At 40.3% G+C, this 25,481-nt stretch overlaps 1 protein-coding gene across 3 annotated transcripts; it reads left to right on the top strand.

The window, feature by feature from the left end:
* The first annotated feature begins 211 nt into the window (after positions 1–211).
* On the top strand, positions 212–24,497 carry SF3B1 (splicing factor 3b subunit 1). Of its 3 annotated transcripts, XM_066322571.1 has the most exons (25): positions 213–352; positions 6,127–6,293; positions 8,986–9,087; positions 9,778–9,892; positions 11,732–11,811; positions 12,945–13,112; positions 13,263–13,497; positions 14,266–14,478; positions 14,873–14,994; positions 15,662–15,859; positions 15,950–16,051; positions 17,398–17,577; positions 17,989–18,075; positions 18,202–18,472; positions 18,750–18,895; positions 18,983–19,129; positions 19,266–19,391; positions 19,792–20,013; positions 20,262–20,444; positions 20,537–20,648; positions 20,734–20,854; positions 21,134–21,265; positions 22,117–22,389; positions 22,872–23,088; positions 24,016–24,497. In XM_066322571.1, the coding sequence occupies exons 1-25, from the start codon at positions 325–327 to the stop codon at positions 24,172–24,174; spliced, it is 3,906 nt and encodes a 1,301-aa protein (XP_066178668.1). In that variant the 5' UTR covers positions 213–324; the 3' UTR covers positions 24,175–24,497. The 3 variants fall into 3 exon arrangements, 2 of the variants coding, with proteins under 2 accessions (XP_066178668.1, XP_066178669.1); XM_066322572.1 differs by lacking the exons at positions 213–352; positions 6,127–6,293; positions 8,986–9,087; positions 9,778–9,892 and adding an exon at positions 10,718–11,417; XR_010743980.1 differs by lacking the exons at positions 13,263–13,497; positions 14,266–14,478; positions 14,873–14,994; ... (14 more) ...; positions 22,872–23,088; positions 24,016–24,497 and adding an exon at positions 11,362–11,417 and having other exon boundaries at positions 212–352; positions 12,945–13,006.
* Positions 24,498–25,481: the final 984 nt, after the last annotated feature.

Genomic DNA, 25,481 nt, shown 5'->3' with positions numbered 1-25,481 from the left:
AAAGCTGGGAACGCAAATGCCAGCAGGGCCAGCCCTCAGCAGCTGGGGGAAGGAAGTTCTCAGGAATCGCTCCCATATTCGGCGCTTCCATTTCCCCCGCCCTCACCGGAAGTTCCTTCAGGGCGGGCTGGGCCCAGCGCGCGCACTCCGCCGCTCTCAGCGCGGCCATTGGCTGGACACGCCGTCAATCAAGCGGTGGGCGGGGCCTGCCCCCGGCCCGCGGGACAGCGGCCGCGCCTGCGCAGTGCTGGCTCTGGCGGCCCCGTGTGGCGGAAGCGGCGGGGCCGAGCCAGTTCCGCCTCGGCGTCGTTGGCGCTGCACAAAATGGCGAAGATCGCCAAGACCCACGAAGGTAAAAATAGCCCTGAAGGCCCCCTGTCCGCGCCTGCTAGGGCTGCGCTTGGGCATCGCCAGCTGCTTGTGTTTCTCCCCGGCTCCGGGCAGCGTCCGGCGCGGCTCGTCGGGCGGGGGCCGGGCGGGCCGGGCCTGTGTGTAATGGCGGCTGCGCTCGTCAGCACCGTGCCTGGGCCGGGCGGGGGACGGGCATGAGGGGGAGCTCTCGCTGTGCTGTGGGACGGAGCGGCAGGCAGGCCCGTGAGGGGGAGCTCGGTCGCTGAACTCCCCGCCCCCGGCCTCCTTCCGCTCATCGAGCCTCGGGCGGTGCGCTGTGAAAACCCCGCGGTGCCGATGCGAGTTTCGCATCAGAAATGCCAACAGCGCACGCTTATTGCCCTGGCCGAGCCCTTTGGCCTCGGTAAACAGGAGGCGGAGAGGGCGGGAGAACGGCTGTTGCCCGCTGCAAAGCGGCGCGGCCCGAGCTGGTGCTGAGGCGCCGCGCTGCTTGCTGAGGAAAGTGCCCCGGAGGAGGGGAAAGATCGTGAGGTCTGTGGAGCGTTTGAGCTGCCATTTTACACAGACTTCCTGCGGCCGGCTGTTGACGTAGGAAAGCGGCTCTCGGAGCGATTTAGCCGGTCAGGGCTTTCCCAGGCCGTGTGTTCTTTCGGAGGTGCCGTGTGCCTGTGTGCGCTGCTGCTTCCAGCTCTTCTCTGTGTGAATCAAAGCTCTCTTTGTGGGCATTGACTGCGGCTTGCCCTGCGCCTAAGTATTTTTGGGCACCGAAGAATAATTTGTAGAATTACACTGCTTCTGTGTTTTTGCTTTGGAATTTTTCACTTGTGTTTTTTTTTTTTTTTTTTTTACGAGAGTTGGTCTGCTGTATTTTGTCTTAATTTATGTGCGTAATTCAGTAATTGAAAACTACCTCTCGGTGGTGGTTGTGCACTGTGAGGTAGGCAGGGCTTCCAGGTATTCATTGTCCTTTTTTAGGTTTTCACTTTTGCCCTTGAAAAAAAGCTTTTCAAGTGGAAAGCCATCATCTCCCGTGGAAGTTGGGTTAATGCAGTCTTTAACACTACAGACCTGACCTGATCTTAGGGATGAAGAAAAGCTTTAAACTGTTGTACAAGGTTTTTTTCTTTTAGAGTTCTAGGGTATTTTGGTATAGTTACAGAAATTTTTGCCCTTTGTTTACATGGTGTGACATGCATAAGGGTTGTGTGAGATAGTAGCCAAGTGAATATTACCCATCGCAGTGCTCTGCTTCTCCTACTACCTGAAGAGATTTTTGTCATAAAATAGAATTACTGATATTTGGTTTGTTGTAGGGTTTTTTGTTGTTTTTTTTTTTTCTTTTTTTTTTTTTTCCTTTTTTTGAGCTGAAGTTGCTTATTTATTGGAGCAAATGATGCATTGACTTTAGTGAAAACATTGACATGTTTTTACTTGCTTCCAGATGCGTGTGTTTTGATTAGTGTTGTATCAGAACAGGTTTTAAGGGGGAGGGTAGTTAAATAAAAATGTGTATAACGAGCTATGATCACATAAGGGTCTTTCCCAGCACGCAGGCATTAGCTGAGCAGCTTGATTGTTTTGCTTCCAAGTTCTGTCCTTTTTTCAGTTCCTCACTAATCTTTCGAATTGTTTGTCACTAAATCGACTTAAAGTATTTTTTAATATATTTGTACTGTTTGTTAAATACTTATTGATTGATGTGTTCAAGATACAGCTTGAAAGAGGCAGTTGGAGGTTGTGTCAGCGACACAGTTAAAGAGGAACTCTGTGTTTGAGGCTGAAAAGTAAAGTTTCAAGTGGCAGCTTATAAAGCCCCACTACCTATGTGAGCTTTTAGTGCTGTTGAAGGTCATTTTTAATTTACTGTTTTCTTCTTGCCCAGAAAAGAGCAGAGATCTTCAAACATAATAGATCTAATGTGTGAGAGTGCTAAAGTAGCTAAGCATAAAACTATGCAAAAGCAAACTAAATGTGCAAAAATATGATAAGAAATGAAAACATAGAACCTGTTTACTCTGTAAAATACTTCTCCAGCACAGGGTTCTCATTCTTTTTGTAACGTTTAGAGCAGAACTACATGTGTGGTAACAGAGCACATTCTTAGAGAAATTCCCTGAGCTAAACGTTCAGAGACTTCGAATTCGTGTGTGTTGACTTCAAAAATAGTCAGCATATGTGATGTGTTTCAAATCACCTGCACATTCAAGTTACTTCAGCTAAAATACCAAAAAATATAAATAATAGAGTAAAATACAGAAAGGGAATGATTGGTAGAATATTATCCCCCTCCTCTTTTTTCCCCCCCCCTATATCCCACTCCCTTTTCTGTTTCTCTGTGAGTGAAGTTTCTATTATATCCTGCTTGACTAAGCCATTCAACAAGCAGCTTCCTTTGCACAATGTATCTTTAAATTTTGTGACTGCTCTTTCTTAATTTGCATTTTATTAAGGAGCTTTGTTAAAGATGGTGTGAGCTTTTTCAAGGAAGTGCAAGTTAGAAGCTGCCTGGCACATCTTGAATGTCAGAATAGTGTTTTCTACCTGAATACTTGATGCTTTCCAAACACAGGCTGCCTGTGGCTACAGGCCTGGATCAAGGGGTTTTGTGGGGTGTTCTCTCTAGAGTGCTTCATTGAAACTGGCACCTGGAGGCTGTGTGGCATTAGTTAAAAATTAGGGTGGCTGTCAGTAAGGTCCGTTGTGCCTATATAGACTGTGTTTTTTGGTATAGATAACTCAGCAGGTTTTGCTGTAGGAAAATGAGAATGCTCCTTACCCTGCCAGCAGATGTAATCCCTGTAATTTAAAGGAGAAGGCCAATAATGAATGAGACCTCTACCCTGTTCATGAAATATAGCTGTTTTAAAAATAATGTTAGAGGACAAGGCCTTGGTATGTTAAGTGTTGATAAGGACTATCAGTAGGAAAATATTTTTGTATTGACACTTTTACTGCAGAAGTCCTTGAATTGTTTTACGTCACTCTGTTGGTGGCAGTAGAGGTGGGAGGCCGTGCCCCAGCAGGTCTCTGTGGCCTGTCCTTGGCCTGTCCTGCAGTGCAGGGGACTTGTCAAAGTGTTCTGTGCTCCAGCTGTATGGCCAGGTTGATGAACAGGTGATGGTAAGGCAGGATGAGGCTGCAGGCAGGATCCAGAGGCTTTTTTTCCTATTCAGGTTGGTTACTTACTGAAGAGCTGTGGATGTTCAGGATGTTTAGTGTGCCCCTCAAGAAGGGAGAGTGTTTGTCATTCCACTTACTGCTCTCTGCAGATAAGGGAAACTGGGGTTGTACTCTCACATCAGCCATTCAGTGCTGGTAGTGTTGTCCTTGGTAGAGATAGAAGCTCCAGGTATTCCCTTCCACCCCAGTACTGCAATGCACCAGGCTGCAAAAGGAAGCAGGAGTTTCATCTGCTCTCTGGGAGAAACAGAAATAACTAAAAAAATGTGTGGAGAAGGTACTTGAGTTGCACTGGCTCTGTAGCCGTGCCATAGGATGATTCCACAGAAGTGGAATACGTTAAGAGGATGCTGAAGTGCCTCTGAAGGTGATCAGAGACCTCTGTGGGCAAGAGAAAGATCCCTAAATTTGGCAGTAGTTTCTTTCTGCTGCTTCTCCAGGAACCGGCACATAGGGGAACAATGTGTTCCAGGTTCTGGACTCACAGGAAACCCCTGGGCTGTGCAGGATTTTAGAGGGAGCAGGATGTACCTGCAGGCAGGATTAAGGAGGTGCTCATGGCCAGCAGTGTAAGGTTTTTGTGAGCTTTCAGCTTCTCATGAGCTTAAGGCATCATGAGTTTCTGTAACACAGAGGTGACTGTCTGAGCTACTCTGCTCTAGAAAGCTGCAAAAGTTCAGTGGAAGTCCTCAAGTGGCTGCAGCAAGATTCTCCTTATCAACCTTTAGAGTCCATCCTCTGTGTATGGGACTCTTGATGAGTTTAGAAACACATTTCTGCTGGTTTTCCTCACTAGACCAGTGCAGGAATTGCTGATTTGCTGCCAGGTTTACATTGCTTCACATGAAGTCACTGTTTCTTTCTCAGTAAGTGAACATTTAGTCCTGCTTAGCCCTGCTGTTCTCACTCGTAGCTACATGGCAAAGATTTGTCCATTGAGTTGCCTCTCTAGAGAACATGCCTTTGTACAGGGGGCATAATTTGGCTTACAGTGGGTTTGTGGTTTTGTTGGGGCCTTTTTTTTTTTTTTTTTTGGTTAGTGGCAGTCTGTGATAAGAAAAGGAACCCTCTGTGACATTAAGGCTTGAAGTTTGCAGTGCTGACATTTTAAACTTTTAAACAAAGCAATTCTGATCCAATAATTTGCATTAGTAATAATCTTAGCTTTAAAAAAAAAGTGTTCTTATTTTTTGTCAGGTTTCCTTGCAGATGTTGTGTAACATTGCATAGTGTCTTTTGGAAGGTGGCTTGATGGCAAAAATGTGTCAAATTTATTCATCTTCAAAAGAGAAGTGAGCAACAATAGTGAACAATTATTGAATACTCAAGATTCAGGATTATTTATGAACAAAATTTCCTGTGTTTTTTTTGTAAATTTGACAGATTTCTGTTAAGTTAATAGAGCAGGCAATACCACTTCAGGTGGGAGAGGGTGAATCACAGAATTACTGGTGTTGAAAGGGTCTTTTGAGACCATGTCATCCAATTCTTCCTCTCAAGCATGATCCTTTGTATTCCTGCAGCCAAGAAATGCAACTTTTGGGGGTTTTCTTGACCATTAAAGTAATAGTTTGATCTAGAGAAATTTACATGGTATGGATAATTGTCTTTCCGTATCATGTGAGCTCAAAATTCACATGCAAACAATAATATTTTTTACACAGCTGTGCCTCGATATACCTACAGTTACATTTTATTGTAGGTACTTGGATTACTGCAGTTTATTTTTGTGTTGCTTTACAACAGATGGGAGGAAGGCATGGTTTAATTTCATTCCTTGTTTTTTGGATTAAGAAGTTAATGTTCTTTCTGAAAGTAGCAGATTTCTAAGGTTGAAGATGGCCACCAGAGTTGATTAGAGTCAGATCCTGATGCAGTACAAGAATGACAAAGCTCCCATTTGTCCCATTTGAAGGGTGTTTTGTTATCCAGAAGAATAGTAGTCTTCAAAGATGGTGCTGCAGGCAGGAATAATGATGCATAGATAACATTTGAGCTGCCAAAGTGAAAAGAAACTGGTCCTAAGTTTTGGGTTTTTTTATCACCTTGTTACCCAGTGGCATATTATTGTTGGGTTTTTATTCACTTATTCAAAGATAGTATAGCTTTGCAATATGTTAGAAAACACAATACAGTGTTGTTTTGTTAAATCTCAGTTTTGAGAACCTGTGCAGCAGTTCTTTTGAACAAAGTTGTTTAAATTAGCAAAATTGGTGATAACATTGTGAAAGACTTTTTAAAATGAGAGAGTTACAGTTGTGAAAGTGTTTTGTTAGTGTAGTGTTGAGAAATACTGCTGTGGTGTAAATGACCTTGTTTTCTACCTCTGTCAGAAGATGAAATATGCTAACATGAGTTAAATAGTTAGCTTTGAGCCATACAGTTAAAGTCCTCTGCTGGATCACATGGGGAAAAGCTGTTTATGAATACCAGCTTATGAATTATGATTTTATAGTTTTGTGTGTCATATGTGGGGGTTTTTTAGTGATAATCTTTCTGGTTGGGTAAAAAACTAGTGTGCTGTACATAGTAAGATGACGGCTACATTTTGTATGAATGTGTAACATGACTTTTGTGTGTGTGTCTTTACTCTAGATATCGAAGCACAAATTCGAGAAATTCAAGGAAAAAAGCCTGCTCTTGATGAAGCACAAGGAGTAGGCCTTGATTCCACAGGATATTACGATCAAGAAATTTATGGTGGCAGTGACAGCAGATTTGCTGGATATGTCACTTCTATCGCAGCGACTGAATTGGAAGATGTAAGTGATTTTATTTGTTTAAGGCATAATGTGATTATTTCAGAATTGATTGTGAGTAACTCTTAGTCATGTTGCTTGAAGTAAAACCAGTCTTCATTAAAGCTGTAGTAAAGGGACCAAGTATGTCTTATCTGGGAAGCACATGATCATGAAAGGATTTGGGTTGGAAGGGACCATTTTGTTCCAGCGCTCTTGCCATGTGCTGGGACACCTTTCACCAGACCAGGTTGCTCAAAGCGGCATCCAGCCTTCCAGGGATGGGACATCCACAGCTTCTCTGAGCAACCTGTGCCAGGGCCTCACCACTCAGAATAGAATTATTTTCCTAATATCCAGTCTAACTCTCCTTCAGTTAGAAGTGATTTCTCCTTGTGTAAAATGTCCTTGTGCCTGTGTAAAATGTCCCTCTCCAGATCTCTTGCAGGCTCCCTTCAGGTACTAGAAGGCTGCAGTTAGGTCACCCTGGAGCCTTCTCTTTTGCAGACTGAGCAAACCCAATTCTCTCAGCTTTTCCTCAAAGGAGAGATGCTCCATTTCTCTGATCTCTTGGTGGCCTCCTCTGGAGTCACTCCCCCAGGTCGCTGTTCTCCCTGTGCTGGGGCCCCCAGAGCTGGATGCAGTGCTCCAGGTGGGATCTCAGAGGGGCAGAATCCCCTGCCTTGCCCTGCTGCCATGGGGCTTTGGATGCAGCCCAGGACACTTTTGGCTTTCTGGGCTGAAATCACACACTGCTGGGTCATGTCCAGCCTCCCCTCCACCAGCTCCCCCCAAGTCCTTCTCAGTTCTGGCTTATACTTAATGAATTTTGCTTTGGGATCCTTGTAGGCCCAAGAAGAAGGCAAAAAGTTTGGCCTGGTACTTAATTATTCCAGTCAATGCTCACATTAACTTTGTTCTGTTACCACTGCCAGAGTTACAAATTACAGTAAAAAATTCAATAAAACTTCAGCCAGCAAACTTTAGTGACTGTTGTAAGATTCCTGGTTCAAATTTCAAAGCTGTTTTTAAAATTGGCTTTTTCACTGTGTTGTGTTCTCCTTATGTATCTTGCTTGTCAGATTACCTTATGTTAAACATTGGACCATATTTTCGGTTGCAGGGAGGGTGAGATCTATAGGCCTTATCTTAAGTATATAGGCAACTATATCTATCTTGGTTTGGGAAGACAGGTATCTGCCAGGGAATGCTGGAGCTTCCCGTGGAATGGAGACTGTAAACCACCACCACCACCACCCCTTTTTTTTCAGTTATAAATTTGCAGTTAAAAGCTTTTAGGCAAAAGATTTTGGAAATAGAAATAGCAGTTCTTTACTAGTATGTATAACAAAGAAAACAACTGCAGCATTAATAACAAAAACAGTACCAAGAACCTCGAGGGCTTTGCTTCACAAAAGCCCAGGGCAGTTTGGTCTCAGTGCCTTTGTAGGATCCTCAGAGCACCAAGCTGGGAAGAGTGGAGAAGTCTCAGGCTAATAGCTGAGATGGCAGGATGTCCCGGCAGGGCAGGGTGTCCCGGCAGGCAGGGGGATCTGAGTCACGCTGTAGCAGACGAGCAGCGCTGATGGAACCACGACAGCGGGGCAGGGCTGGCCCAGCTCCCGCAGGGCGGCAGAGGAGCTCAGAATTCCAGGGCAAGCAGATGATGGCAGATTTTCCAGGACTGGACTCCTCCAGAGAGAGTGAACTCTTCTAGCAGCAAGCAGCAACTCAGCCGTGTTCTCTCTCTCCTGGAACACCAAAAAAATCCAGCATGCCAAGCTGCCTCAAGCTCTGTCCTTTACCTACCCCAAAACTCGAGTTATCGCCCCCTCTTCTGAGCTTTGACCACCCCTTTGTTTTTTGTTAAAGTCTTAAGTATGACACTTTGTTTCCTTGGTAACTTGGGGGGGTGGGGATGGGGTGGGGGGGTGGAAATTCTTTAGAGTAAAAAGGAACAAACCTAATCCCCAACAATGTCTTACACTGAGAGAATTATATTTCTAAGAATGAGGAAGATTGTTTAGTTTAGTACTAGTGGATACATGAGGTGTTATTTCAGCCATGTACTTGTGTCATCTACAGCATTTGAAGGATGCCTTATTAAAAAATTCCATTACTCTGGGGCTCACTTGAAAGAGTTTCATGGTTTTATGAGCAGTTTTTCTTTTGGGTTGCTGTAAATAATTGAATAGAAATTGACTACTGATATGAAAAAATAGCAAAAGCAAGCGCTTGTTATTGCCATTGTGATTGAGTGAGTATAACTAAATAATATGAATCTCTCCAAAATTTTCTGTGTTTCTGAAGCTTTTTTATGGGGTTGTTAAGTCTTGTTCCATATATGTATAGGTGACTTGTATGAAAAATAGTTTGAATATCTCTGCATCACTTCTCACGTGCCCAACTAGGGAACTGTAATGGTAATGCTAATATGAAATACAGCCTTTCTATCTTAATTTGTGTAGATAGCTTACTTGATTAAATGTAGCATATTGAAGAATACTTGAGCCTTCTTAGTGATGTGAGCAGGTTTATCTGATTCACCAGTCTGAGAATAATAAGAAAAGCTACATGAGAAAGCTTGCTAAAATTTCGAAATTACCTCATCTACTTGTCCATTTTCATCTTTTTTATGACCACAGCATGTTCATTTGATGTTAGTTTATCTAAATATAATACCAGCATGACAAATGCACTATGTCTTCCCTGACAGGATGATGATGACTACCCTTCCACAAGTTTGCTTGGCCAGAAGAAGCCAGGATACCATGCTCCGGTGGCATTGCTTAATGACATACCACAGTCTACTGAACAGGTACGGGTCTTAACTGACGACACAGTAAAATACTCTTGTAAGCACTGAGGGCAAGAAGTGCTAATAGCAGGTTGTGTTTCCTGGAAATATAAGGTGTATGTAAAGAGCTGTGTTTTTTAAATGTTGCTGTAAGCTTGTTACTGCTTTAGTTTGGGGTTCTACTGGGTGATAAAGATTGGCTCTTGTGCATGTAAGGCCAACATGAATATAGAAACTGAACTACTGAAATTTTTAAAAACCGAAATCAGATACTTTATTAAGTTTCCCAGTTATTTTAATTTAATATCCTTTTTTACTTCTCATTTTTTAAGGAAAATGTAATCACTTAAGTTTTATATTCCTGGAGTACTTTTATGTAAAATTTAAAAGCACAAGAAGTATTATTAAGTCACCCTGCAAAAAGAGAGAGAAAGGTTGACAGCATGAAATGCTTTGGTAACAAGTGAATAAACTCTTGAAATACGGAATTTTTATCAGAAATTAATTTATAAGAACTTCTGTGTTTAAAAAAACTGAAATTCTAGTTATAGAAGTAAAATTTAAGTTAGTATAGTGTTTTGACATTTCTGGCATAGTTGAGGCAAAAAATAATGCAGGTCTTTTTAATAATACTGAAAATGAATACAGTACCAGACACTTTTCGTATTAGTCTTCATAAACGTGTGACTAACAGGCTTTCTTGGTTTTTAGTATGATCCTTTTGCAGAGCACCGTCCTCAAAAGATTGCAGATCGGGAAGATGAGTACAAAAAGCACAGGCGGATGATGATAATTTCCCCTGAGCGTCTTGATCCTTTTGCAGATGGTAATTTATTTTGGCTTTTCTATACCCTTTATGGAATTTTTGTCTTTAATTGTCTTTAGCCCTTTGATTTCTGTTGGCATGCTTATAAACTTAGTTTTGTTTTAAACATCCCCTTTTCATAGAGATTTGGTTGAAAATTTAGATGCCATATTCTTCATCTTTATAATACGAGTTTTCTTTCCAGGTAGAAGGACAAGAAAATTGTCAATGAGCCATTGCCATAGAAACACAAAGGGTTAAAGGTTTCTCTTTTCATTTCGTTTTGGGTTGTGCGTTGTACTTTGAACAACTTGTGTATTGAGTGCTCAGATTCATTCAGTACCTTGATAGTTTTCATTCCAAGTTATAGATTTACAGGGTTACTGCTTTTAAAATGCTAGTAGAGCACCTAATTCTTACCATCCTATGTAAATTTTAGGTGGTATAGCTAAAGAAAAGAAGCAAAAGCATATATAAGACTTTGATACTATTAATAGTTCAAGTCTGTTCTGATAATTTTAGAATGCAAGTCAGGAGAAGGGGTGTTAGTGGGTCTGAAATTTTCTTCAGGTGAGTGAGTTTCACATGTGGCAATAAGGTGCCTGTTGGCTGAAAATTAGTAGCTATTTTGCAGGTTTTACAAATGAGAATTTCAGCCTGCATGAATTAATAGGGATATTAATTATTTTACTTGCTTAATTGTAATTGATATAAACATGTATTGTCAGAATTCACAGGCCCATACTAACTGTCCTTAATTTCTTTCCTACAGCAGTACTGCTATATGCCAGTCCTGTCTGCATTCTTAAGGGTGCAGTTCAACACATCCTGTGTAGATTATGGTGAAAAAGTATTCCAAAGGAAAGTCCTATCAAAGCTAGTGTCAGAAAGACACAGCCAATTGGGCAGTGATCTTCAGCATAGAAATGTCTAAGAAGTTTATTTTTTTTCCCTAAAGTATAATAGCTATACCACTTGTATAGCAAATCTGCACATTTTTCTTAAAGAAAAGTGTTTTTCTTGACAAGTCTCATTTCTCTAAAGTTGGGCTTCTTTTAAAGTATTTAAATATTGAATTAATGCAAGATTCAGAGCATAAAACAACATATGGTGTACAAAACCCATTACCTGTGAGTATTGTTGTGGTGGTGTATGTACTGTATTGCATTCAGCTCCCAATCACAAGTGTCCCTTGAGAGGAGAAGAGGGGGAAAGTGTCATCAAAAGTATTTTGGGGTTTTTTATTTTGTTTTATTTTTATTTTTAATGAAGCCCTGTTACAATATGACACTAGAAGGTCTGTGAGACATGTCCAGATTTGTCAAACTTATAAATGGGTCTTTATGATAAAGCAATTTAAACATTACTTAGGTATGCAGTAGTTATTTATAGTCAGATAACAAGTAGGATTTAACAGCTTACACAAGGTAATGTTTTGATTATAAATATCTTTCCAAAGTGTTACTAATGGTAAAGAGATAATTTTCTAGGCTTCTATTCTGCTGCTTGAAGTCAGAACTGCTGATGGAGACAAAGGCACGAAAGTGTACGTATTCCGGATTAGCAACCCAGGAACCCATCACTTCTGAAGACTCTTAACTGTGTTGTCATTTTATCATTTTTATCGGCTTTAAAATATTTGTTTGAAACTGCAGTAGTTATGTTTGTGTTCAAACAGGTTAAATTGATTCAGCAAACTGAATAAACGTAAGATACATGTAATTTTAAAAATTTTCGATCAAAAAGTAAAATTAAATGATCATGGAATAATATAATACTAGAGCAGGACAGTAGAAGTCCATAGTTTCTGCTTATCCTGTACTCATTGTGCTCCATTCCTGTTGCTGTTCTCTTCTGCAGGAGGGAAGACCCCAGACCCTAAAATGAATGCCAGAACATACATGGATGTTATGCGTGAACAGCATTTAACAAAAGAAGAGGTGCGTGGAGGGGAAGGTTTTCCATTTGGACCGAGTTTCCCATTACAGCCTTTGAAAGCATGTTAAAAAAGTGGGAACATAAATTCTCTTGACTTAAAAGCCCCTTTCTTTGGAAAATCATGTTCTCCATATGTTGAAAGTCAGTAGAATTTAAAAACGAAAGTTCTAAAAACCATCTGTTTTGTGTAATACTTAAGCAATGCAGGGAAAAATAGTCTAAATATATTTTAATCTGGATTTCTTTTAAGAGCTTGGACTTGCTCTTGTATTTTGTCTTTCAGAGGAGGAGAGAAGAAAAATCTAACAGTAACTGAGAATTACTCAGTGAGAGATGTTTGTTTTTGTGAGGTCTATGTATAGAAAAGCCAGGGAGGTTTTAAAAGGCTTTTGATGAGGTACCTAGAGCAGATGTTGCAGTACTGAAATTGGGTATAAGATTGGCATTTGATTTTAAATATATATAAAAAAAGAAAACCCAAAAACATGCTTTAAAATTTCTTTTAATAGTTAAAATGATACTGGTAATATAAACAGATTTGTTGTGTAATACTTACGGTACCATCTTGCTAATGACGGCAAGACCTTGTAGTGACTTCTAACATTGATTTACCTTACCGTAAGTGCGGAGTTAGTTCATAGTTTTGACAGTATTACTGCTTATGGATCCACTGATAAGTGCAAAACAGTCTCTGTTAGTGTGCTGTTATAGCAGTATCATCTCAGGATTTAAAATTAGAATTTCAGGGCATTTTTTTATGTCATGGGATGTAGCTCCCATGAACATATTTTCTAAGTCATCCACCTCTAATTTATTGAAGTGATACTTACTTGAAACAGATGGGTAATGGTCTTAAGGCCTATACCTATCAGTGACAGAAACTGGTAGCTTTAAAAATTCTCTGTGCATTTGCTGTGAGAATGGCTTTTATTGAAAAACTAATTTAAAAACAGCCCCTCAAACACAGCTGCTCTGTTAATATAGAAGAATTTGAGAAAAAGAACAGCCTTGAAATAAAAGCAGTAGCTAATTGCAGGTTATTTGAGCAAAACCTCATAAAAAGCTATTGAAAAAAACTCATTTAAAGGTACAATTTGAAGGGTTCTTATGTTTTTCTTTCTGTGCTTTTGAACAGAGGGAAATTAGGCAACAACTAGCTGAAAAAGCTAAAGCTGGAGAGCTTAAAGTCGTCAATGGAGCCGCTTCTCAGCCACCTTCAAAACGCAAACGGCGTTGGGATCAGACAGCTGATCAGACTCCCGGTGCTACACCTAAAAAATTGTCCAGCTGGGATCAAGCAGAGGTAATGACCTAGTGCTCATCAGCTTTCTACAGAAGACATTATCAGTGCTAATCCTCTTGAGTGTCAGAAGTGCTTTATTGTACTTACGAACAACTTGCAGTCTTTTATTGTAAAGGATGAGATACTGATACTTTTGATTTTGTCTTCTAGACTCCTGGACACACCCCATCTCTGCGATGGGATGAAACTCCAGGCCGTGCAAAGGGTAGTGAAACTCCAGGTGCCACCCCAGGCTCAAAGATCTGGGATCCAACTCCCAGTCATACACCAGCAGGAGCTGCCACACCCGGCCGGGACACGCCTGGTCATGCAACACCAGGCCATGGAGGTGCCACTTCCAGTGCACGGAAAAATCGATGGGATGAAACCCCCAAAACAGAAAGAGGTATTCATGGCGAACTGGGAGGTGTATAATTAATTTGGAATGGCTCATTGGACTGAGTTTTCACCTTAAGTAAACGGTGAATTCCAAAGCCAGGCAAGAAGTAGTTATATTCTGACATCTAGTGGTTGATGCGGGGAGTTGTTCTTGTCTGAGTTGTCAGCATTGGGTTCTGCCTGTGCTTAAGTGGCATCCATGAAAGTGTCTTGGCTCAAATACAGAACCACAGTTTTCTCATATCTAATGACTGCTGCAGGTTGGGATTTTAATGCATAAAGGACATAGTCAAGGAGCACGTGTTGAATTACTTTTCATAATATGTTTGTGTTTGTTGTTTTTTGATTGTTTTGTGGTTTTTTAAGAGGTTATTATTAAAACAAATTTGAGAACCATCTCACCTGCCTAATTTGAATTTGACTCTTGTGGCAGAGAACAGTGAAACACTTGTTACCTAATGCTTTTATCAAGGGAGTACATGGAGCAACTTGTTCAATTCCTAGAATATTGAAGTAATTTCTCTTATTTTTTTTTGAATCTTAACATTTTTATGCTCAAGTTCAGCAAGAAGATGACACTTTTCTCATAAAACAAAGTTGTTGGTTGGATATTTTTAGTGTAATACCTCTTTTTTTATAAGTATTTAGCAAAGGTGTCTTTACTTTTTGTCTGTTGTTTGTTAATTAGATACTGAAAATGGATTTGAATATTGATAGTATAGTTGGAGTATATACTGTTCAGCTTTCTGATAAAATTTGGCTTGTTTTCCCTTAGATACTCCGGGCCATGGCAGTGGCTGGGCTGAGACACCTCGTACTGACAGAGGTGGTGACTCCATTGGTGAGACACCAACCCCGGGAGCGAGCAAAAGGAAGTCACGCTGGGATGAAACACCCGCGAGCCAGATGGGTGGCAGCACTCCTGTTCTGACACCTGGCAAGACACCCATTGGTACCCCAGCTATGAACATGGCAACCCCTACACCAGGTAAGCTCAGTCCCTTGTCTAAGGCTTCACTTTGTATTGTGGGAATGAAGCATTTCCTTTTGTATTGTCTTTTGAAACAGACTTCTGCCCAGCATGCTCTCTTGCCTCTGTGAAAGCATTCAGTGTATGCTCAGTTCACAAGTTTTGTGTCAATGTCCACAGCAACTCATTTCTGGAGGGGAATCAAGACTAAGGTTATATATCTGTTGCTGTTCAGTTGGTAAAAAAGTTTGATTAAAGGCTCTGTAAAAGTTTGATATCTTATTTGGCTACAGAGTTCAGGTGCTATGGAAACTTTGACTCAAGAGAGCATTTAAAAGTTAAGTAAACAAGTCATCTGCTTCTGTATACAAAGGGATTTTTTTAATACTTTTTTTTCTAAATTTGAATATAGGTCACATCATGAGCATGACCCCTGAACAGCTGCAGGCTTGGCGCTGGGAGAGGGAAATTGATGAGAGAAACAGACCACTTTCTGATGAGGAATTGGATGCTATGTTTCCTGAAGGATATAAGGTAATTAATCTGAATTGAAATACAGCAGACCATAATGAGGGTTTTTTCCTAACAGAGATTACTGATTTTTTTTTTCCCTCCCCAGAAGTAGAATGTTTCACATTAACTACTGATTATTGGTTGTACACACTTGTTTGACTTGGTTACTGGTTTGTTGTAAATCCTTTAGAAAGGGGGGGGGTCTAAAGGTGATCTCACAGGCATAAATCACTACTGTGCTTCTCAGTGCTGGAAATGCCTGTCAAGGTCAGAAATGTACTCTGTATGGACTGATAGAAATGGTAAGTCCAGATGTAGACAAACATGGAAGAGGGTCACAAATACTGAGACAGCAAGTATGGTATGTTGATTCAGTTGCTGAAGTGCTTCTTTAATTCTTGGAAACTTCACAGTTTATTATCCAAGCTCTCTGGGTAATAAACTGTGTAGTTTATTATCAGTAGGAGTGAGTTTTCTTCTGAAATGCTGTCAGTAAAGGATAAGTGCAAATACAAGCAGTCAGGGTTAGTTTTTATTACTGGGAACATAGGATCTGTTGTATGCAGTAACACACAAATCCCCAAACAAATAAAGTGAAAACTACAACTTCAAGCAATGTTTTGTATTTGATGGCTTCTTCTTTTCATATCTGTTGCAACTAAACCGAATTTTGTTCTTCCTTCTTTAGGTTCTCCCTCCCCCAGCTGGTTACGTGCCCATCCGTACTCCTGCTCGGAAGCTCACAGCGACTCCAACGCCCCTGGGGGGGATGACAGGGTTCCACATGCAGACAGAGGACCGCACCATGAAGAGTGTTAATGACCAGCCTTCTGGCAACCTGCCCTTCCTGAAACCAGATGATATCCAGTACTTCGACAAGCTGCTGGTAAAGGAGATTTCACTCATGCTGATTTAACTTCCCTGGTTTATTTTGATTGTGTAGCAATGCCCATTTATTTGTCTGGAATTATTATAGGTTGATGTTGATGAATCGACTCTGAGTCCTGAGGAACAGAAGGAGAGAAAAATAATGAAATTACTTCTGAAAATAAAGAACGGCACACCTCCCATGCGAAAGGTAAGTTGAATTGTCAGGCATGTTTATGTAATCTCGTTTTTCAAAAATTGGTGTTTGTTTTCAGGTTTAGCTTCAGTTGTCCTGGTATTTTCTTGAAGATGATCTCCTAAGCCTTGCTATCTAATGTGGTTTAAACCCAGTTGGTAACTAAGCCCCACACAGCTGCTTGCTTCTCCCCTTGCTTCCCTTTGTAGGATGAAGGAGATAATCAGAAGGATAAAAGTGAGAACTTGTGCGCTGAGATAAGGAGGATTTGTTAATAATAGTTAAGGAAAATAACAAAAATAACAAAAAAACCTGCACGAAACCACTACCCTCCCCTCCCCGCCCAATAAAAAAAGATAAATGAACCCCAAGAAATCAAGTGATGCAGATGGAAAACAGTTGTTCACTAACAACCAAGTGGTGCCCAGGCAGTTCCCTAGCAGTGACCCTTGGCCAGATTTCCTCCTGGCCTGTATGTTGAGCATGGTGCCATATGATGTAGAGTATCCCTCTGGGAAGTTTGGGCCAGCTGTCCTGGCTGTGTCCCAGTTTCTGAAATCTCAATTTCTTATGCTAATTAGCCTTCTCAGTGATGTGGTGAGAGGGTGAAAAGGCCCTGACTCTGTGTAAGCCCTGCTTTGCAGTAACTAAACATCCCAGTGTCATCAGCATTGTTTCCAGCACAAATCCAGAACACAGTCCTGTACTAGTGGCTGTAAAGAAAATCAGCTCAATTCCAGCCAAAACAGTGCACTCTGTTTAGTGCTTTTTTTTCTTCCTCTTCTATATCTGTCTGGCTTTTTGTTATTCAGTGTAATTTAGCACTGCTGCTCTTTTGACAGTAATGTCAGTCACTAAATAGTGTAGGGTTTGTATAATTTTTTTTTTTTTTTTACCATTATGAGAAACTTTGCTTACACGGCTTTGTAACTTTCTGGATTTTGCTTCTTACTTAAATTAGTTACTTAGTGTAGCTCTTATTTAAGTTTTGACCTTAAGCATTAGGCAGCATAATAGCACTCTTTTCTGCAAATGCTCTGAATTGACCAAGCGCCGAGCTGCCTGGAAGCAGACAAGAGCTGTGAAGCTATTTTCCAAACAGAGCTGGTATTAGCTCACAAGTTATGGTTCTCTTGAAAACTGAGCTCCTGGGCAGTAACAACACAATGTTTGTCATCACACATTGGTGTTTTAACAGATCAGCATGAAATTGCTTGAAATAGTTTTGTGATGGTTGGGGCAAGTATTTGGAAGCCTGTGGATGTAGTCAGTTAAAATATAACTTGGTTATTAATACCTGTTTCATGGTTGTTCAGTGTTGTTTCCTTAGTCTAATGGGCAGGTTTTCTGCTTTTGTTCAGGCTGCGTTGCGGCAGATTACTGACAAAGCTCGGGAATTCGGAGCAGGGCCGCTGTTCAATCAGATTCTGCCTCTGCTCATGTCCCCAACACTCGAAGATCAGGAGCGTCACTTGCTTGTCAAAGTCATCGACAGAATTCTTTACAAACTGGATGATTTGGTCCGACCATACGTACACAAGGTCTGTTCAGTTTGCTCTTTCGTCTCTGGTTTGCTCTTTCTGCATTTGATGTGCATCTCAGGGGAGGATGATACCACTTTTTAAAAGCATATTTGGCTTTCATATTTCTTACACCAAACTTGGAAGTTATTATAGTATGATTGGAGTGCAAGCTTTAGAGGATTGAGGCATGATGTAAATATGATATGTGCATGTTTGGAGGGAGGAGGGGACCTTACCTGATCTAGGTAGTATCTCCAGACCACATCCTTAGGAAACTTAAGAGCTATAAAAAAAAAGTAATAGATTTAATTTTTTTCTGATCATTATCAGCTTGAATTAATGGAATCATTTCTGTTTCATGGACTCTAATAGGGCTAGAAATTCTATAGAAAGTATTGATAAAAAGAAACATTAACTTGTCTTTTTCAGATCCTTGTCGTCATTGAACCACTGCTGATTGATGAAGACTACTATGCTAGAGTGGAAGGCAGAGAAATTATTTCAAACTTGGCTAAGGTAAAACTCCATCCTGTATTAAAGCATGAATTAGCTTACATATACCTGCATGTTTATAGGCATGGCAGAACAATTAACTATGCTGTTCATAAATCCAGTTGGGATGTTTTGTGTTTTGTCCTGCAGGCTGCAGGTTTGGCGACAATGATCTCCACAATGCGACCTGATATTGACAACATGGATGAATACGTCAGAAATACAACAGCTCGAGCCTTTGCTGTTGTTGCCTCTGCTCTGGGCATTCCTTCTCTGTTACCCTTCCTGAAAGCTGTCTGTAAAAGCAAAAAGTCCTGGCAGGCCAGGCACACTGGCATCAAGATTGTACAGCAGATTGCTATTCTTATGGGTTGTGCTATCCTGCCTCATCTCAGGAGCTTGGTTGAAATTATTGAGCATGGTAAGTTCTGCTTTCCCAGACAGAGTTTTTTTTTACCCACTTTATATCTGGAAAATTTTCCATACCTCAGTAAGGCACACTGACTGTAAAGTCCTGGTTTTGTTGTTGCTATGACACCGAGAAACATTTCAGCTGACTCTGAAAGGCGAATAGAGACAAATAATGGTTCAGTATTCCTGAAAATAAGATAATCCCTTTCACACTGCTCCCCTGTTTTTGCTAATTTGAACCTAAGACACGAGTATGAGAGGTGGTACTAAACCCTTCTCTCTTGCAGGGCTGGTGGATGAGCAGCAGAAAGTTCGCACCATCAGCGCTTTGGCCATTGCTGCTCTGGCTGAGGCAGCCACTCCCTATGGTATTGAGTCATTTGATTCTGTCCTGAAGCCCTTGTGGAAGGGTATACGTCAGCACAGAGGAAAGGTAAATCTAAGATACTTTCTTTGGTTGGAACTGAAATGGATGTGTACCTGCTGTGAGTTATTAAAGACATATTTTGCATTTAAATAGGGTTTGGCTGCGTTTTTGAAGGCGATTGGTTACCTGATTCCACTCATGGATGCCGAATATGCAAACTACTACACCAGAGAAGTCATGCTGATTCTCATCAGAGAGTTCCAGTCTCCTGATGAAGAGATGAAAAAAATTGTGTTGAAGGTATGTCAGAATGATAGTTCAGCATTGATATTGAATATGTGTGCAAAAAAAAACCCAAACAAACAATTCTAAACTCAAATCACCCACCCCATACCCTACACCAAATTAACACGGTTGGTTTTTTATTTCCTGTCAGGTGGTAAAGCAGTGTTGTGGTACGGATGGTGTTGAAGCAAACTACATTAAAACAGAAATCTTGCCACCCTTCTTCAAACATTTCTGGCAGCACAGAATGGCACTGGACAGAAGAAATTACAGACAGGTATTTTTGGTGTTTTTCTAACTGGGAAATGATTCACAGTAGACGAAAATTAGAATGTTCATCTAGGCTAGGTACTTATTTTTGTCTGTGTCCTGAAACTTCATTTTTGTTTGTACTAACAATTTAGAATTCGTGTACCTGAGAAAATTTACGGGTTCTTAGGAGGTTATCACAACGTTTTACATCTGTGAATGTCTTCATCAGTTGCTAGGTGGGGTGGTTCACCCCACTTATGTTCTTAAAAGCACTGGATGATTTCCAGTAAAGGTAAAACTAGTTTTTTGTAGTGGGCTTAACATGTTTCTCAGACTGGGGAAATTATTTTTAGGATGTAGAAAGTAGATTTTTAACTATTAAGCATAATTTTAATTCTTGCTTATTTAATATTTCTGTATTTCAGTTGGTTGATACGACTGTGGAGCTGGCAAATAAAGTTGGAGCAGCAGAAATTATTTCTAGAATTGTGGATGATCTGAAAGATGAGGCTGAACAGTACAGAAAGATGGTCATGGAAACAATTGAGAAGATCATGGGAAATCTGGGGGCAGCAGACATTGATCATAAACTGGAGGAACAGCTCATTGATGGTATTTTGTACGCCTTTCAGGAACAGACAACAGAGGTACGGCCTAGTGCTGGACTATTTGGGTCACTGTTACTGTAAGCCATCTCACTGTTAGTTATACAGAAATGTGTGCTTCTGAGTTAGATTTTTAGAATCCCTTTTTAGATGTCAGTGTTCTAATCAATGAAAACCAGAGGCAATCTCTGGAATGTTAGCATTTTAAAACCATTTTAGATTATGACAAGTTTAGGTAAAATTGCAGTGTTGCTGTTTGTCTGATTTTCCTTTATTGTTTTTACCTTCAGGATTCTGTGATGCTGAATGGTTTTGGCACAGTGGTGAATGCTCTGGGTAAAAGAGTGAAACCCTACTTGCCACAGATCTGTGGTACAGTTTTGTGGCGTTTGAACAACAAATCAGCCAAAGTCAGGCAGCAGGCGGCCGACCTGATCTCTCGTACTGCAGTTGTCATGAAGACTTGTCAAGAGGTATGGACTTCTCTTCCAGATTTGCTCTAGCAGGTCATAGTAATGGGAGGGGAGGGGGAAATTACCTTCTAACTCTTTTTACTTGATTGTAGGAAAAACTGATGGGACACTTGGGTGTTGTTTTGTATGAGTACCTGGGTGAAGAATATCCTGAAGTACTGGGCAGCATACTCGGAGCGCTTAAGGCTATTGTGAATGTTATAGGTATGTTTTTGTATTGATTACTTGGCTGTTCAAGAGCAAAATTAAAAAAACCGCTGTAAACTAAATATTCCTCTGAATTCAATAGGTATGCACAAGATGACACCACCAATCAAAGACCTGCTGCCACGGCTGACACCTATTTTGAAGAACAGACATGAGAAAGTACAGGAAAACTGTATTGATCTTGTTGGGCGTATTGCAGACAGGTAAGCTGAGTAATGATGAAATATCCAACCTTCTTTGTGGGCAATTATTGTAGCAAAAGCTCCAGTTTGGCATCTGGGTATTTATTGTCGTATCTCTTGGTATTTCTGAAGTTGTACCTAAAACTTGAGGTATTTAGCAGAGACTGTTGAATTACCTAATAAAGGAAACGTTTAAGCTGTTACCTCTGTGGATAGCAGATGAATAAGTGCTACAGTTTGTGGCTTTATTTGAAAACTTCTTGCATGACTGAAGAGGTAACTCACTTTATTCTCTTTCAGAGGTGCAGAGTATGTTTCTGCAAGAGAATGGATGAGGATCTGCTTTGAGTTGCTTGAATTATTAAAAGCTCACAAAAAAGCTATCAGAAGAGCCACAGTGAACACCTTTGGTTATATTGCAAAAGCTATTGGGTGAGTTGGTTTAATGCTTATCCACTTCTGCATGCAGTTACCAAACATAGTTTGGTAGTTTTCTGGTGGGAAATACTCAAGCATCTCTGCATTTTATATGTGCAAATCTGGTTTTACTCATTTTGAGGAATACAGTCACATATTCTTAACATAGGGTATTGCACTTCTGAACAAAATAAGGTTAGAATCCTATTTGGGAGTAAGAGCTGTTGTCTCATGAATTTTTGATATGGTAATGTGCATTCAGACACTCTTCGTATTATTTCATAAACTCTCCTTTAAATAATTTATCTTCTCTTTCTTTTCCCCCCCCCAGTCCCCCCACCAAATCAGTAGTTTTATTGATTTTTAAACGTTTGTTTCCACTAAGGTCATACTGCAAGTCAGCACATTGGTAGAATGAAGCACAGTTGCCACCTTGGTGCGTGTTTGATAAGTGACTGATGGCTGACTGAATGCAGATAGAGCAAGCAGCCAGGAGTTGTAACTCTTCATGCAGGACATAACCTATCTCTGTCAAGGCTTGTGGCTTTATACAAGACTGCTAATTTCCTCTGGGATCAGAGTAATAGTGGGGGAGCTCTCATTCCCTCCAGAGTTCACAAGAGGAAGAGCAGAGGGCAGGGAAAAAGCTAAGTCTACATCAAGTAAAAAATGTTGGCGATGAAAATGAATACTTTAGCTGTTCTAGAGTTTAGTGTTTCATGTTTGGCGTTCAGTTAGTTTCCCAGCTCTCTAAACTTTTCATGAGGGCTAAACCATGTTTCTCTGCCGTTTGTTTGAAGCTTAACTGATTTTATCCAAATCCTCACTGAATCTATTGACATGCATGCCCATGTTGTCTCTTCCAGACCTCACGATGTATTGGCCACACTGCTAAACAACTTGAAAGTACAAGAAAGGCAGAACAGAGTATGTACTACAGTAGCAATTGCTATTGTGGCTGAAACATGCTCACCTTTCACAGTGCTGCCTGCACTCATGAATGAATACAGAGTTCCAGAACTGAATGTCCAGAATGGTGTGTTAAAATCTCTTTCTTTCCTGTTTGAATACATTGGAGAGATGGGAAAAGATTACATTTATGCTGTTACGCCATTGCTTGAAGATGCTTTAATGGACAGGTGAGTGCGCTTCTTCTGTGGTACAGTTTCCCATAGTTATATTTTTAAGTAAATACCTGATCCTTATTTATAGCAAATGTGTATATTATCCTCGTTTGTTGAAGGCTTTAAGTGACCAGCATGATTTGGAAGACCTTATTTGCAAACAATTTGGATTATATATACTTCAATTTTACTAATAATTCTGAACACTAAAATTATAAAAGTATCTTCAGCAAGTCAAGGCTTCTTCCATTACAATTGTTTTTTGATAATTACTGTTGTTGATTCTTCTCTGGAGTTGGAGTGCAGTAATTTGTCAGAAAGCCCCCGTCTTTTTTCACTTCACTGATTTTTGATACTCTGCCTCTTGCTGTCAGTATGTATAGCTTAAAAGTGTTATTAGTGCTTTCAATTGAAGTGTTATTGAAAAGAAACACTATGCTTGTCCAATCATGTTGCTTCTAGGTCTTATTTATTAATACTCATTGTTCTCTTTGCAGGGATCTTGTACACAGACAAACAGCCAGTGCTGTGGTGCAGCACATGTCCCTTGGTGTTTATGGGTTCGGCTGTGAAGATTCCCTTAATCACTTGTTAAACTACGTGTGGCCGAATGTGTTTGAAACCTCTCCTCACGTCATCCAGGCAGTTATGGGGGCTCTGGAGGGCCTCAGAGTCGCTATTGGGCCCTGCAGGATGTTACAGTATTGTTTACAGGTATGGCCTTGTGTGTGCTGGGGCAGCAGGGAGCAGCTGTCAGGCAGGACTTCTTTCCAGGAGACAAAAAAGTCAATTGAAGATGATTTCCAGCTAAGGAAAAACTATCTTTTTGTCCCCAAAGTGTTATTTAAACACAGTATTCTGTGCCCAAGATGTGAATAGTGGAAATAGGCAGTAAACAGAGGGTTTGGTAAAGGGGGATAGCTGATGACATCACAGAACTTGTGTAGAAAGAGCAGGAAACTTCAGTTCACTAAAACAGCCTGGCACCTTGATATCTAAATCGGAAGCATCTCACAAATTTTGACGATGTGAACTAATGACTGAGGCATAAATTAGCTGTGGGAGGGGTTATGACAAGTAATCAGTGAGCTAAATAAATGAGAGGATAGGATTAATAGTCATGATTTGTCACTAGCCAAGAAAGATTTAGAAGAGTGCAGCACTATAAAAGTGTTTGATTAGACCTGATACTGCTAGATCAACACTAGGCAATTCAGCTTCTGTAAACGTGCATGGGGTGGTAAAACCTGAAGGCTCCTTTTCCATGTAATTGCACATGACAGTGGCTGTATTGGCTATGGAATTAAAACTCACCTAACAGGTGGGGAGCAAGGATTAAAGTCAGTGCAGAGGAGGTGTGGCAGCATTTTAGTAATAATTTGCAGATAGGAAATTTCACGCTTTTGCAGTATGGGGACCTCAGCATGAAGATACTGACCTCAGTAGGAAGGTGAAAGTCTCTTGCAATGTATATTCTTCCAAATACAGTTTGTATATTGTTACTGTATAGAACTGTTTTCTGCTACAGCTTGTATGTCCTGCCATTTATTAAGTGCATATTTTGCAATGCTTGATTAATTTCAGTAAAAGAACTTTGGAACTTCAAGCTTTTATTACATTTTGTTCTGTTCTGTTTTCTAGGGTTTGTTTCACCCTGCCAGGAAAGTCAGAGATGTCTATTGGAAGATCTATAATTCAATCTACATTGGATCACAGGATGCTCTGATAGCACATTACCCAAGAATCTATAATGATGAAAAGAACACCTATATTCGTTATGAACTTGATTACATCTTATAATCTTCTTGTTCAGTTGTTTGTGTTTAATGCACAGCTGTTGTTCAGTTAAATGCTTTGGATTTCATGATGTAAAATTTTAAAATTTTGGAGATCAGTGTAGAGCTGGTCAGAGGCAGAGCTAGGTATCCAGTAGCATGATTTTTTAAATATGTCCTTGTTTTTTGATGTTAAACAGTTAAAGCCAGTAGTGACCAACAAAACAGTGATTACAATGTGCTGGAGGGACTTTGTTTTGGATCCATCTTTATGAAGATTTAGATTTCATTCCTTGTGTTTAAAGGGGAAGTTTATTTGAGAAATAAACATTTGTGTATAAAAACTAATTTGTGTGTGGTTTTTGGACAGAGGGGCCTGTAAAGTAAGTCCCTTTGGATTAAGTATTTGTTCATGTAATGAATAGGTGATATAAAACATTTTAACCCTTTTTGTCATCCACTAGCTTTTGAATAAATAAGAAAAATGTACCAACTGTAGTTAATGTGTGGATCTTTGTAATGAAATAATGTAGCTGTAGCCTGGCTGATGGTTGTAGTATCAGTTTATTTTAATGGAAAAGGTAGTATTTAATTGGTTGTTGTTACTGCTTCATATGCAGTGTCCTGGTGGACATGGCTTGTTAAATTTTCAGAAGTTAAGCAGTTTTATTGTAAATTGCATTTGTAAAGTCAGTTGTGAAAATTATGCATATTGATCATATTATGTTTAAAAAGCCAGATATTTATAGGCTGTGCTGTATTTCCATTAAAGAGCTAGGAAAGTTAAGTCCCCAGCACCTTAGGGGAGGCAGTTTCTAAGAAAAGTGTTATAGTTTTTCATTTGCTCTTTGCCTTGTGTGTGTGCTACAGAGAAAAAGGTCTCGCTGTCAGTAAACCACCTAAAACCCAAGGCTGATTTTGGTAGTAGTGTACATTATATCATGTTTGTAAGGTAACAGAAGGCAGTAGCTGGCTACCAGACACATTGTTCTGAGTCCTTGACTCGAGTGATTAATTTCCATCTTACCAAGTTCAGTGCAGTGGTGTTATCTGACTCCTCTGCTGGTTTTCATTCATGTGAGAGTCTTCAACTGTTCAGCATGTATGAAAATTTCACTCTACCTTTCAGGGCTAACATTTTGTTAGGGGTTTGGGATGGCACAAAAGCAACTTGGGACCTTTCTGTTAAAAAAAGGTACTAATTTGTTAGGAAAGGGGAAAAGTGACTTTTTTCAACAGTGAGTTGTATTCTAAAATGTGAGTAAAAACCGGCTGCAACTTCTTGAATTCTTTATTGCTGAACTGAGAATAAGGTGCATTCTAGTCTATTTC

Source organism: Sylvia atricapilla, chromosome 7, assembly GCF_009819655.1.
Source record: "Sylvia atricapilla isolate bSylAtr1 chromosome 7, bSylAtr1.pri, whole genome shotgun sequence".
Taxonomy (NCBI): Eukaryota; Metazoa; Chordata; class Aves; order Passeriformes; family Sylviidae; genus Sylvia; species Sylvia atricapilla.
This window is presented reverse-complemented; position numbering and strand designations above follow the sequence as displayed.